The sequence below is a fragment of the Coenobita brevimanus genome, chromosome 54 (assembly GCF_032717465.1).
Source record: "Coenobita brevimanus isolate Jiangsu-jjx chromosome 54, ASM3271746v2, whole genome shotgun sequence".
In the NCBI taxonomy this organism is placed as follows: Eukaryota; Metazoa; Arthropoda; class Malacostraca; order Decapoda; family Coenobitidae; genus Coenobita; species Coenobita brevimanus.
In genome coordinates this window covers 35,874,695-35,889,975 of record NC_137007.1, presented here as the reverse complement: position 1 = coordinate 35,889,975, position 15,281 = coordinate 35,874,695, and the positions used below count along the sequence as shown (strand labels likewise).

At 43.3% G+C, this 15,281-nt stretch overlaps 1 protein-coding gene across 1 annotated transcript; it reads left to right on the top strand.

The window, feature by feature from the left end:
- The first annotated feature begins 2,140 nt into the window (after nt 1-2,140).
- Nucleotides 2,141-13,838, top strand: LOC145401095 (aminopeptidase N-like). Its single transcript, XM_080273467.1, is given in 17 exon segments — nt 2,141-2,389; nt 2,750-3,112; nt 3,487-3,695; nt 4,114-4,269; nt 4,844-4,974; nt 5,339-5,516; nt 5,758-5,941; nt 6,439-6,574; nt 6,858-6,939; nt 7,597-7,780; nt 8,707-9,043; nt 10,006-10,148; nt 10,810-11,000; nt 11,331-11,498; nt 12,324-12,518; nt 13,018-13,060; nt 13,668-13,838. Coding segments are annotated over 17 exon segments (3,120 nt in total).
- Nucleotides 13,839-15,281: the final 1,443 nt, after the last annotated feature.

The window sequence follows — 15,281 nt, the reverse complement described above, 5'->3', positions numbered from 1 at the left end:
CATTCATTACTGTTTCCCTATTTGATTTCCCTGTTACGTTATGCCTTGCCCATCCAACTCCTTGCCATTTTTTCCTGTGTGTGTGTGTGTGTGTGTGTGTGTGTGTGTGTGTGTGTGTGTGTGTGTGTGTGTGTGTGTGTGTGTGTGTGTGTCTCTCTCTCTCTCTCTCTCTCTGACTCATACACTCAAACAGAAACAACACTGTCACAGTACCGGTTACGTCTCTAATTACACACACACACACACACACACACACACACACACACACACACACACACACACACACACACACACACACACACACACACACACACACACACACACACACACACACACAATTTACCAGCCACTTGTCATTTATCTTCAAACACTGACCAGTATTCACACACACACACACACACACACACACACACACACACACACACACACACACACACACACACACACACACACACATACACACACACACACACAGACCCCTTGTGTACGAAGCCGGATACCCCAACACCGGCCACTCCACGACCTAAGTGATGGCATGTTGCGTAGAAAAGGGGGACGGGAGGAGGGGGAGGAGTGGGATGGGGAGAGGGGAGAGGGGGAGGAGTGGGTTGGGGAGAGGGTTGGGAAGAGGAGGAGGAAGTGGCGGAGTAATAAGGAGGGAGGGGAGGGAGGAGAGAGGAAGAGGAGAGGGAAGTGGAAATTATTATGGGGGAAGGGAATGGGGCGGGGGCATATGAGGGGGTACGTTTTTTTATGTTGTTCTTGCTTTATAGTTATGGCCTCCTTACTGGCAGGGATTGTACTGTATTTGCCCAGTTTCTTTCTCCTTTTTCCTTCTTTCCTCCAAACACTTTTCTGCTTGGTGCCACTCCTTGATTTTTTGTCCACCAGCCCACTTATTATTGTTCTGTAGCAAAATATTCCATGAGAACATTTTTTTTTTATTTGGGGTTTTTAGTGGGTTTTATGGAGTTAGAGTCAAACCATACAAGCTTGTATTTTGACATACTGTGTTCATGTACGTTTATCAGTCGTCATGCAGTTAGCATTATAATTTTGCCCTTTCCATGTGTTAGTGTTCTGTAGCTGTGTGGAGACCATCTTGCATTCGCTTGTTTTATTTTTCTGATGCTGTATTATGTTCTAATATTGTAATGTACATCGTTTTAACCCTTGCCATATTCTGTTCTGCCCCTGTCATACACTTTTCCACCTTTGGGGTACGGTACACTTTTCCACTGTCCCACCCTAATTCTACAAATTCCTCAACTCGAAATATATCGATCGTGTGGATATTCTAAGCGTTTCTTTCTCCTTTTCTCATGCTAAGCGTTTCTTTCCCTACTCAGTAATGACCGCTTTTCCTACGACTCGCCACTCTTGCGTATTATTTCTCTAACTTGTGGACGACCCGTATCCATATTCATGCAGACTTTCAGTTCTTGATCTTGAATTGCCTTGCATAATGAAGAAACAGACAGGAGCACAGAAGTGAATGTTTTGGTAGAGGAAGGGTGAAGGGGAAGGTCAAGGGGACGAGGGGGAGCCTTGAGTCAGGTTGGAGGTTCACAGACCAAGGCGTTTGGCTAACCTTATTGGCAACGCTTCTTTTCTCACATAGACGCACGCCTATGTATATAATAAAAATCACGAAAAATAGGTGTACCACATACCATTTTTTTTTTTTTTTTTAGCAGACGATACTTGACAAATATAAGACACTAAATATTTGTGTAGGCAGTTTTAATGGTCATGCTATTCATAATTCTCCTTTTGTACTTTCTCCTCCATTGTTTCAGGAGCCTGTCTCACGCTGTCTTTAGGCTGAAATAAGGATCGGTAATGGCGATGGTGGTTAAAATAATGATGATTTTTATATAGAACAGTATAGGAAGATTTGCCCATTTTGAAAGTTTGTTAATGATTATGCATGTGAAGGTGCGAAATAGTTAAATTGCATTCCAGTTTGGAAAACGCAGTTAATAAGAGCCTAGATAAATAAGATCTCTGTTATTATTCGTCATGTGTTTCAATTATGGTGTCAGAAAAATTTGAACTTACTTGCACCCTTGCTCACTCAGTTTTTATAAGACGGGCCCCATTCCTTTCATACCCATCTCTTTCCACAGCGAGATACATCATGGTTAAGATGAGACGAGATGATGAGGGCGGTGAAGGTGGGGGTGATGGGGGAGGGAAACAAGCTCCCCTCCACAAAGTGACGTTCGGGGACAACTGCTGCTTCCTGACGCGTGAGGCTGGGGTGCTGCTGGTACTGTTCATGGTGAGCGGCGTGGTGGCTGCGGGGCTGGTTGTGTACTACTTCGCACCACACCCAGCCCCAACCACGACAAGCAGGGAGAACAGGGCACTTTCCACTTCGTCGTCAGTGAGTAGAGCAGTGCAATTTACCTAAAACTGGTCTCCAGTGATCCATTGATTTTTACGGCTTTTACCTCATCATAGCAAGCGCCAGACGATTATATTCAGCTCAGGAGAGGTTTGAATATCATGATATCTGTGTGCTTTGTAAGAATTATTTTAGAGCCTACTGAGCATAAAGAGGATGCAGATCCAGAACAGTCAGTAAAGATGAGAACTATATTTGTCATTACGTTCTTAATATGTAGAAGACTTAGGAAGTGTTTAAAACCCTTCTTCACCCAATTTGCTTATGAAACTCGCACCGCTGAAACCTAACCCATCGGAAGTCATAAGTTGCACTAAAATTTTACTCTGTTTCACTCAGAGTCAACAGACAACGTCGAAACAAGGGAGACTAGCCAAAATAATCGAAGTCACCCCAATGGCAAAAGAGGAAATGACCATGATCGAGGAGCAGGATGAAATGATGATGATGGAAAAGGAAGGTAAAATGCAGGACGAGATAATGTTGATGGAGGAGAAGGAACTGACGGATGAAGAAAAGAGGCAGAGAAAGCGACTTCCCCGCTCCCTGAAGCCCCTGCATTACCTAGTGAAGCTGCAGCCGCTCATCAATGGCAACTTCAGCATCCTCGGGTACGTGGAGGTGGAGATGGAGGTGCTGCACCCCACCTCCAACATCACACTCCACATCGCTGACATCATCACTCACAATGATACCGTCAAGGTTTGACTCCACAACCGTTCTGATGCTTGGTTAATGATGTGCGGTTATATCGATGCAGCACTGTTATTATTTTGATACAGAATTGTTGATGTGCTTCTGTTTTGATGCTGTTACTCAGTTTTGATGTCAGGTTTGTTATGTGCTTCCACTAACCCTTTTCAGATAATTCATGGCCTAGTGTAGTTTGATTGGAAGGTTGATATGACCAGTAATCAAGGAGACTCATTCCGACCACATAGCTAAAGCTCACTAAATTTCATGCATTCGGATTGTAAGAATGGCTCAGTTCGGTCAGGTGAAAACTTACCCGCTATAGTAACCCCAAGATATAAATGTTGTGTAGTGACCCTGTGTGACCCAGTATGACCCTGCAGGTAGTTGAATCCGGGGCCAGCGAGGGGATTGAGAGGGTCATCAAGCGCCACGAGTACGACCACGAGCGGCAGTTCTACATCGCCCACCTGGAGGAGCCGCTGCTGGAGGGACACAGGTACCTCCTCTCCATGCGGTTCACGGGACTCCTCAACGACAAGCTGGTGGGGTTCTACAGGTCCAGTTACAGGAAACCCGATGGAACATCTACGTGAGTGGTTCATGTTGTCATAAATGGATGTATTAAACCTGACTCTCCCTGTATGTTGTAGATAAGTATTCACACTAGTCTTAAAGCTACGCATCATTACAGAACATAGTTTTTTATAGATGAGCTCAAAAGTTCGTGGTACGTGCGCTTGAACTCTCAGTCTTTGCAGATACAAAGGGAATGCTTAAGTAATATCATAGTCTGGCCACTGTTAAGAGTTTTTTTCAGGCCTTATAACAAGATATACTACTATGACTTACATTCATAATTTGTCATACCCTAGAGTCAGAGACAATGTGTACCTTCCACTGTGCAACTAACTGTGGGAATCATCAACTATACAAGCTAGTTCCTTGAAATCTAGTTTACAGGATATATATACTGTAGAGTATTTACTTTTTTTTTTTTTTTTTATCAGGATGGTGGCTGCTACACAATTCCAGGCGAAGGACGCGCGTCGAGCCTTCCCTTGCTTTGACGAGCCCGGACTGAAGGCCACGTTCGAAATCCACCTCGCCAGACAGATCAACATGACCTCCATATCCAACATGCCCATTAAAGACACCGTCCCTGTGTGAGTTAAGGATTCTTTGATATTGGGTGTTGTTGACTTCATGGAATTTCACCAGTCTGTGATACTGGGTGTTGTTGACTTCATGGAATGTCGCCAGTTTCTGATATTCGGTTGGAGTCATGGACTATCACGAGTCTCTCTGTCAGTATCTCTGATATTGGGTGTTCTTGGGTTCATGGAATATTGCCAGTCTCTGTTATTGGGTATTGGCTTCATGGAATATTACCTATCAAAGGAGTACAAAGGAAAGCAAACAGCAACAGATCTTATGGTCCTTTCGAGGCTGTGTGTTACAGAGTAGTTGCGTTCATGTAATATCGCCAGTCTCTGATAATGGTTGCTGTTGGGTTCACGTAGTATCACCAGTCCCTGATATTGGATGTTGTTGATCCATAACCAGTCAGTAAGCCTTTAAAGAATCTGGAACAGTAGACAGTCGGACGCCTCTGTTAAAAGCCACGCCATTGGTGTGAACTACAGAGAAAGAAGGAAAGTTTGTCTCTCAGCTGTTGTTCTGTGCTGTGACGGGCGTTATTTTATTATTATTATTATTATTATTATTTTTTTTTTACAGTACGAACCAGGATGGGTGGGTGTGGGACCGGTACGAGACCACTGTGCCCATGTCCACCTACCCCCTCGCCTTCGTCGTGTCGGATCTCACATACATGAACGCCACCACCCCGGACGACATCCTGTTCAGAGGTACTTCAAGGTTTTGTCTTTATGTAAAATTTATTACATTCCCCCAAAAGAAAAGTGTCTTAGAGCCATAGCTATAATATTGACGTTGAGTTTCCATGTTTGAAAGTCTCTCTGTGTCCATCTGCCTTTTAATATGTCTCTTTGTCTGTCTGTCTATTTGTCTCTTTGTATTTTGTCACAAAACACCGTGCGTGTGTGTGTGTGTGTGTGTGTGTGTGTGTGTGTGTGTGTGTGTGTGTGTGTGTGTGCTTTGCTATCTTGTCTTTAAGAATCTTTGTATCAATATTAAACCCAGACCACCATGACCGACCATAAGATCCGTATGGCCTGTTTAACTCTCCACTCCTCCCTCTCTCTCCGTCAGTATGGGCCCGGATGGAGGCGCTACCCCAAGCCCACTACTCTCTAGACATCGGGGTTCGTATGCTTTCCTACTTCTCCGACTTCTTCCGCCAGCCCTACACCCTGCCCAAGCTAGATATGGTGGCTCTCCCAGACTTCGCAGCGGGGGCCATGGAGAACTGGGGACTGGTTCTGTACAGGTGAAGCTTGGTCTCTCTCTTTAGCTGTCTCATTCTACATCCTCGGTCTCTTTCTCTTCTCTTCTCTTCTCCTCTCTTCTCTTCTCTTCTCTTCTCTTCTCTTCTCTCCTCTCTCTTTCTCTGTTTCACTTAGCATAGCATAGAGTAGGAAAAGGGGAAGGAAAGAAAATGAAAACCGAGAGAGAGAGAGAGAGAGAGAGAGAGAGAGAGATCTAAAAAATGCCTACCCACCCTGCCACAGAGAGAAGGCCATGCTCTTCGACCCCCTGGCGTCTGCAGCCTCCGACAAGCAGATAGTGGCGGCGGTGGTGGCCCATGAGCTGGCGCATATGTGGTTCGGCAATCTAGTCACGCCCAACTGGTGGAACGACATTTGGCTCAACGAGGGGTTCGCCTCCTATTTCCAGTATCTCGCTGTCAACCATGTAAGGAGTCAGGTGGAGGGGGGTCCATATATTGCGCCCCTTAACACTTGGGATAATTTGATTTGTATTTTTCTTTCCTTCCTATGTCATGTCGAATTTCCCCCATAATCATGTGGGATACATATATTTGTACACTTGCTATGTCCTGACGATTTTCTTCAGCCATGAGGAACTAATCAGACTGAAAGAGTTATGCATAGTCTTCATTAGCCATAATTCTTAAACTCTAGAATCATTTGACACACACACACACACACACACACACACACACACACACACACACACACACACACACACACACACACACACACACACACACACACACACACACACACACACACACACACACACACACGAGCCCAGTAAACACTATATACTTATACTCACACTCATACTATTTTCTCTCCAATACATACCCAATAGACGGTACTCATAGTATCTTCTCATCTACACTGGCCCAACAGACGATGCTCATACTGTTTTCTCTCCTATATCAGGTGGAACCCACGTGGCGGATCCTGGACCAGTTCGTTCTACAGAGGACCCACCCAATGTTACTGGTGGACAGCATGCAGTCGTCACGTCCCATAATATATAAGTTTGACGATGCCAACATGGTTATCTATGACAAAGGTGATCCCGGCGTGAAAGATTAACCTGAGTGTTTAGATTAGTATATTCATAAATAGTATGTGCACTCACTGATAGAATACAGTATTGGTGTCCCTTGTTATGTGATACAATATTTCGTACAGATCAAGCATTCTGAATTACCAGCACAACCAAATGAGCACAGGTTTACTTCTGCGAATCATTTAAAAGCTCATCGCACCAGGAGTGATTTTTGTTGTTGTTGTACGGTACATAAAAAGTCGAATCTCCCGAGCCTTACTGTTTACCTTTGTTACTTGTGCAGGTGCCTCTATTAGCCGGATGATGAGCCATATCTTGGGTGAGGACACCTTTCGCCGGGGCATCAGTGACTTCCTAACCACCCAGTGAGTAATTAAGCCACCAGGTTTCATTGTTCATATTTTCTGTGGCTGTTGTTAGCTGTGACTGTATTATTCTGTGACTGATTTTCTTTGATTATTATTATCTATGACTGTATTATGATCTGTGGTTGCGACTGTATTATTTTCTGTGACTTATTCTGTGACTATAATTCTGTGACATTTATTATCTCTGGCTGTATTAATATATGTGATATTTTCTGTGACTATCTTTTTATTTGGAATCGTCTTATTATCTGTGACTATCTTATTAGTTGTGACTGTATTATTATCTATGACTGTATTTTTGTCAATGACTTTTGTTTTCTGTGACTTATTATCTGTGACTTCTATGACTGTCATTTTCTCTGACTTATATTCTGTGACTGTATTTCTGTGACTGTATTATTTTTTGTGACATTTCCCTGAGTGTTCGTTTAACCCCTTGAATCCGTGTGACTTCCGTTTTGTAGTTTATTCTTGCTACTACCAGACGATTTTACTTGACTAAGGACGAACTTCTCCTACGAAAAGCATCTCCTAAGCTGAATAAAATCATGAATGAAATAAAATAAAATAAAATGTCCTCGTGCACAAAGGGTTAAGTGTGATGTTGAGTTTTCCATGTAACATAACGGTAATCGAAATATTAATTATTACCAGTAAATATGGTCATGCTGATTCCGATGACCTGTGGGAGTTCCTGACGGCTGCTGGGCACAGAGCCTCGGTGTTGCCCGCTACCCTCACTGTCAAGACCATCATGGACACCTGGACGCTGCAGATGGGCTACCCCGTCATCACCGTCAGCAGGAGCAATGGCGGCACCACAGCTACTGTACACCAGGTGAGCACATAATATCCCCACCTGATATATTGTGAATCACCCTGTCCTGTATCACACGGCCCACGGTCATTATTACCTCCACCAACAAAGTTCAGGGAGGTTATGTATTCACCCATGTTTGTCTATCTGTTTGTCCAAACGATATCTCCAAAAGTCCTCAATGAATTTCAATAAAATTTTGTGGAAGGGTGGGACATGGTCCAAGGAAGAAGTGATTAAGTTTTGGGGCGGATCCGGATCCGGAGTATCTCGCACAGTATTTCCAAATGTTCTCAGTGAATTTCAATGAAATTTTGTGGAAGGGTGGGCCATGGGCCAAGAAAGAATTGATTAAATTTTTGGGCGGATCTGGATCTTATTTTAATGGCAGTGGCATTGGTAGAGGTATGCGCTCTCCGAATGCTTTCTAGTTGTTGTTGTGTCATATACAAGGTCTGTGTACGACACTGACTGTAATCTTGATTGTGGTCAGAATTTGTTGGCATCTTTTTCATTGTGTCGCTGATTTTGTACATTGTGACATGATTATAGTGTTACTTTTTATCTTACTTATTACAGGATGTTCTGCATTGTTGTCAGGTGCGATTCTTGTTTATTTTTTTTCTCCAGTAGTTTCGACCTATGTGCCATCAATTATGTCCCCTGTGTCACATATGGTTAGGAGCAGTTTCTGCTGGAGCGACATGAGAACTCGGGAGACATGCATGAAGAGCCAGTCTGTCACTCATTATGTCCTATATCATTAAGGTCAGGAGCGGTTTCTGTTGGGGATACATAGTATCGTAGTAGTTTCGTCCTATGTAGCACTAACTGCTCCCTACATGTCCTATGTGGTCAGTAGTTTCTGCTGAGGAGACATAAGAACACAAAAGGCACGCACGAAGAGCCATTTTGCCACTAATTATGTCCTATGTTGTTGTGGTCAGGAGCGGTTCCTTCTGGGGCAACTAGAGAACCACACAGACACACACAACTACAAGTGGTGGGTGCCGCTGACCTACACGAGCCAGGCCGAACCAGACTTTAGCCAGACGCAGCCCAAAGTGTGGATGAAGGACTCACAGGACCAGCTCACAATCACGGACCTGCCCAGCAAAGACCAGTGGGTCATTTTCAACCTCCAGCAGACGGGTTACTACAGAGTCAACTACGACTTGCACAACTGGCGCCTGCTAACCTCACAGCTCTTCAAGGACCACACTGTCATCCATGTCACCAACAGAGCACAGATTATTGATGACGCTTTAGATCTGGCAAGGGCAGGTATGCATAATCTGGAATGATTTTTTACGACTTTGACCTCTGGAAGAGGACAGGAGTATGTCCTAGAGTTCATCCACTTAAACTTGATAATTTTCGTCAACTTGTAGCTTATTTCCTGTTGCTCGGTGGGAAACTAAGGCAATATTACGGCTATCCATCCTTTTCGTAGCACTTCTTCAAGCTTAGCATCATATATTAGTATTAATTTTTTGTTATAGCTCGGTATTCAAGATTGAGAATGTGATCTTAGACCAAATTAAAGTGGACTAATTATACTGTTAGGAGACTGCTTGTTATAAGTGTCTGATGCCTGCGATTTATACAGCAGCCGCTTGGGTACAGCTTTCCCATTGAATTTCTTAAGACAAGGAACTTTTATACAGTACGGCGTATTGGCAACAGCAAGGGGATCTATAGGGCATGTTGAAGGTTTGATGGAAGGACACTGAAACTATGATTTAAAATTGCCGATCATGTTCCACCCCCACTGCAGTTGACTAGTTAATATAATTGTGGCAGTGGTAATTCTACGGCTCTCGACCTTTTTATTTCATTACTTTTGGCACTTCACATTATCCACTCACGGCTCAGTGTTTAATTGAGGGAGTGGCTTAGTTTTGTCAGGCCATAATAAATGGAGTATACGTTTTTTACTCCAATTTGGCCGTAAACTGCTCTTTCTCCATTTTGAAAGCAGGGGAGCAATAGATCAACGTTAGATTATGATGCCAGTCACGAGGCAGTGCTCTGGAAAGTATGTAGAGCCGTGGTATTTGTGTTATTCTGCCACTCAGGATCATGAAATTGGCTGCAAAAAGACGAAAATCTGTGCCAGATTATGAGCAAAAACAGTATAGTTGCAACATGGATAAATCCCAGTATGATCTCTCCTTGTTACACTAGCATTTAGAATACAAGCCTGAGAGTGTTAATATCTGCTAAGTCTATCCTCCTCGCCCCAGGTCATCTACCCTACGCCACAGCCCTGGACGTGCTGGGGTACCTGGCACGGGAGGAGGATTACGTGCCCTGGGCAGCGGCACTGGACAACATCAGCTTCATCAAAAACATGTTCACCTCCACCCACGGCTATGGCCCGCTCAAGGTATCATCCTATACTCTAAATTATCCGCTAAATAATGAATGGCAGGGAAATACAGGTTAATTGAGTCTATATCTCCATCAATTTGAAAAGACTCTCCCAAGTTAAATTGTCGGGAGGTACAAAAATAAATAAATAAATGACGTCCCCGTTCTTAAGAGCCTAGGCTCCTAATTGCGATGTCGTAGTTTTCACTTTGTTCTTGCTCCCATCAGATTTTTCTTTTCCAGTTAAGAGATCGAGTAGGGAAATAATAGTGTGTGTGTGTGTGTGTGTGTGTGTGTGTGTGTGTGTGTGTGTGTGTGTGTGTGTGTGTGTGTGTGTTTTATGATTCCTGCCTTCTATAATTAACCAGTAGTATATTTGATTTTAAAGATAATTGTGAAGATGATGATCCTTCTTAGTTCTCCTACCGTTGTTCTTTCTCCTTTGTTGGACCTGGATCCTACCTCACCCCATCTTGAGGTGCGGAGGAGGGTGGTAACCATATAAACAACCCATAAGTGTTCCCTACGTGTCAACAAGTGGGTTGGTGGAGGGTTATTGCCCCTCTCTGTAAAACTAACTCAAAGACAAATGGCCACCCCATACAGGATTATGGTTTCTGGCTGTAGATAGATGGATAAATAGATGATGATGATTGATGATGATGATGGCCCTACAGAGGTACCTGATCGACCTGGTGGGGCCACTGTTCAGAGCTGTGGGATTCGAGGACCGTCCCGGCGACCCTCAGCTGGCCCAGTTCAAGCGTCAAAAGGCCTTAGAGTGGGCGTGTCAGCTGGGCCTTCCTGATTGTCTACATAGAACCTCCGCTGCCTTTGCTACCTGGGTCGCTACGCCGGAGAATAACACGTAAGGCAGTACAACACTTTTTTTCTTTATCCAGTTCTGTGGTACTTCTCCTTTTTTCCGTTTCTCTCTCTCTCTCTCTCTCTCTCTGTCTTTGTATATTTATGTGTATATATAGACAGATAAATATATAGGTAGATAGATGTGTGTACACCTATGTACGTATTTACATATGTATTTATTTGTTGATTAAATAATGTATTTATTTAGATATTAAAATTGTCGCTGTATTAGTGAGTTGAAGTGACCTGTGTGTGAGACTCTGAATTACTGATCCAGTGGGAAAAAAGGCCGGCAGCATTCAACTCTCACTTCTCCCCCTTTTCTTGTCAGCATCTCCGCCAATCTGAAGTCAACGGTGTATTGCCACGCCATCGCTGAGGGCGGGGAGGAGGAGTGGACCTTCGCCTGGAACCAGTACCTCAAGACCAACGTAGGATCGGAGAGGACCACGCTGCTTTCCGCCTTAGGGTGCTCCAAGAAGCTGTGGATTCTCTCTAGGTGTGTGGATCTGACCTAATGGGTTCTCTCAAGGGCTGTGGATGGAATCAATCAGTAGTTTTGTATTCAGCCTTGTGGATTATGTCAAGTTGTATGGATTCTGTCTCCGTGGATTCATTCAAGGGCTGTGGATTCCATCTAGGTCTGAGGCTTCTCTTTTAAGGTCTGCGCTCTGTGGAATCTATAGAGGTCTGTTCACTGTGGATTCTCTTCATGTCTGTTCTTTTTAGAATATTCATAGATTCTGTGCAGTGTGGAGTCTGTCAGGATCTGTGCACCGTGGATTGTCTCAAGGCCTGATGATTCTACCTTGTGGATGCTGTCAAGGGTCTCTCAAGGTTTGTAGAAGGTACAGCACGTGGATTCCCTCGAGATGTGTGGATAAGACTTATAGATGGTTGATTGGTTATGTCAGTGAGGGAGGTTGGAAGGGAGATGGTGCACTCCGATTTTTGTAGCGAATTTCTCATATGAACATAAGGATTCAGACTTTTTATCACAAGCTAGCAGTGCCACGTCGTCTTAGTAGTACAGTCCTAAGTATCTGTATTTTTTCCGTTATGAATTCTACATTGTACAGTATCAGTAAAAGTGAAACGTCATGTGGGGGTTAGGGGGAAGGTAAGATCGATTCAAGGCACAGACAGTGGAACAGAAAATAGTTGAAGTAGGTGTTAGCTTATGTGCATCTACCCCACAGACTCACTGGCAGTCGGTAGAGTTCTAATACACTTTGGATGTGAGGCCAGAACTAATCCCACCAAGCTATTGAGTCATCAGGCTGTAAAATAACTCCTTTCTTCTCCTCTTCCACCCCCCCGGCAGATACCTGGATATGGCGTTCAACGAGAGCAGCGGAATCAAGAAACAAGACTGCTACACTGTGTTCAAGGCAGTGGCCAAGAACGAGATGGGGCGAGCGTTGGCGTGGAACTACCTGTTGGAAAACTGGGACCGCATCCACGGCTATGGGTATGTTTTTTCACTTTCTCCTTGAAACCTAATAGTGAATTTAATCCGGTTAGTAGTAAGAACTTTAATTTGGCCGTTTCCAGTGTTCATGACAGTGGAAAAAAAAATATATATATATATATATATATATATATATATATATATATATATATATATATATATATACTGTAGAGAGAGAGAGAGAGGGAGAGAGAGAGAGAGAATGATGGGTATAGGTACGCAGAGAGATAATGGTAGGTATAGGTACACAGATAAATAGTAAGACATCCATGCTTGCAGTCTAAACCCCTTCTTCCTGTCAGCATTATTTAACTTTTTTTTTTTTTTTTTTGACTGAAAGAATAACTGAAGACTTCGAGTATTGGAACCTAATAGTTCCATAAGTCACCCTAAAGTGGTTAGGGTGGTCAAGGGATAGAATAAAGAAATTATGACTTCCTCTGGTTGAAGGGGTATATAATACGACGGTAAGTGTAAGATGTTAGTTATATATATATTTTTTCCCTCTTTGGCACAGGTTCCATTTCATCTCGGTATACATGATCAGAGCCGTGGCTGAGAACTTCAACACCGAGACGCAGCTGAAAGAGGTAAGACTTCACTTGAGAGAGGCGATATGATAGGTAAAAAGGGCAAGGCTTCCTTTAAATGTGCTAAGTCTTCAGTTAAAAGAGGTAACGATGCAGTTAAAAGGTAAGCTTCTAATTAAGAGAAATGAGAGTTTAATTAAAAGAAAAAGGTAAGACTTTAAAGTAAGCTTTCAGTACACAGCTAAAAATGATAGACCTAGAGGGTAGTAAACAGATGTAGTCAGAACTAGTGATAGAATGAATGATAAGTTAGTGATAGAGTAGTTGTAGAAGTAGTGATAGAAGTTTTACATGATACCACTTCTTATTAGTATGGGGTGTGGCGGTATATATCTGTTGTTTGTTAGTATATTCGTATGCCAGTTATCAAGCTTTCGTAAATGAGTGGGTAAACGCTAATCACGCTTGGCATGTAGTGAGAGTTGGAATGATACGAGCCGTGTCATCCACTACTAATTCGTCCGTACATAATTGCTACTATATGCATATTGAAAGTTATCGCTAGGAGTTAATGATTGAATATCACTGTGTAATACGATGCTCTCTCTCTCTCTCTCTCTCTCTCTCCTCTCTCTCGTGCTATTGCTGCTGCTGCTGCCACCGCCAGCTGGTATCCTTCTCGGAGGCTCACAAGTCGGAGCTTTCGTCCTCCGCCCTTAAGCTGGCCCAGGGGGTAGAGAAGGTCCGCCACAACACTGCCTGGATGAAACAGCACTACTCCGGGATCCTGGCATGGCTTGACCGCAAGGGCTATGTTAGAAGACTACCAGCGGAATAACACTCCCACCAGCCTGGCATTTCCAGCGATATAACACATCCTGGGGCCTAGAGCTCTGGCACTGGCTGGGTGAAATAGCGTGTCGTGCGTTTGTGGAAATATAGGTTAGATGATAATGTTTATATGTAGATTATGTTTTTATACGATTGTACATAACACAATACATTCCCGAGAGAGGCATGAGGGTGCTCTGCTTTCCCCACCTCATCCTCCTTAAACAGTCTTTCCACAACTACACTGTGTCTGGAGAAACCGAGTGGATTTTTGTACAATGTAGGCTAAACCGCTTGGCCTGGAGTCCATCAAAATGCAGCACAGATTACACGTTTTCTCTTTCCCCATGTGTCCGCAATTTGCCACAAACCCAGGCAAGCACGGTGCTGTTTCTCCATTCATTTGCAACCTTAAGTCAACCTGTTAGCCTCAAACAGCTGGCCACTTACGAAGAAGAAAATAAGAGAAGGTTGATTTTCAGCCACTGACGTGCATGTACGAAAATAAACCAGTCCTCCTCCACCTTCCTCCAAGCACACGATTTCATACCTTCCCCCGTGCACACACAAACATAGATACATTATCTCCTCACAGGAATAAGTATATTTCTTTTATTCTGTGTATCCACCTCTGAGTATAGACTTAAGTCCGTTCCTAAGGTCCAACATTCCATCCAAACACCATCGATAGGTGTTACCATTATATTTTCATAGAGTGCCAACAAATGGAGTTCCTACGCGCCACCTTTTTCTGTTTTAGTTACATATTACCACTTACCACGTGTGTAGTGTCCACCTCATTTCTTGAAGTTGAGGAATATCATACTGTACGGTATAATATCAACAGCAGAGGTGTTTTTATTGCGTGTCGGTGGGCTTATGGAAGAGTGCTGAAACTAATGGCATCACAATTTGTCTCGCTGGTATCTCCGTAATACGCTGAAATCTGGACGTACAGTATCAGAAGTACCATCTTAATACAATTCTCACTGCGCCACACCTACCCTTGGGAATACGAGAGAGAGAGAGAGAGAGAGATTAGCCTTGGTAATATCAGTGTGTAATGATTTCCTTCAGTTGTATATCTTTATCCTGTCTTTATCTTGTAATAATTTAATGAAAGAATCTGTACAGCATCCGAAATAGTGTTGGCCTTCTCTGTTGTATTTAGTAGACTGTATATATTTTTAGACAGTCCTTGTAATAAATGTCTATGTTTTATTGCATGTTAGTAGTTTCCTAGTACTCTTGTGCCTTATAATATGAGCGAAAGAAAAGCAGATGTGTTTGCCTTGAGAGTGATTTATTTCTGTTGTAATTTGCTATACCCTTTTGTTGGTTTTTCATACTTTTTACATATATGGTAAAGGGTGTGTTTTGCTTGTCGTTGTGAGAGTAATTGTGGGTGTCCAGTTCAGCAGGCATCAAGCATTGTAATTCTGCTTTAATA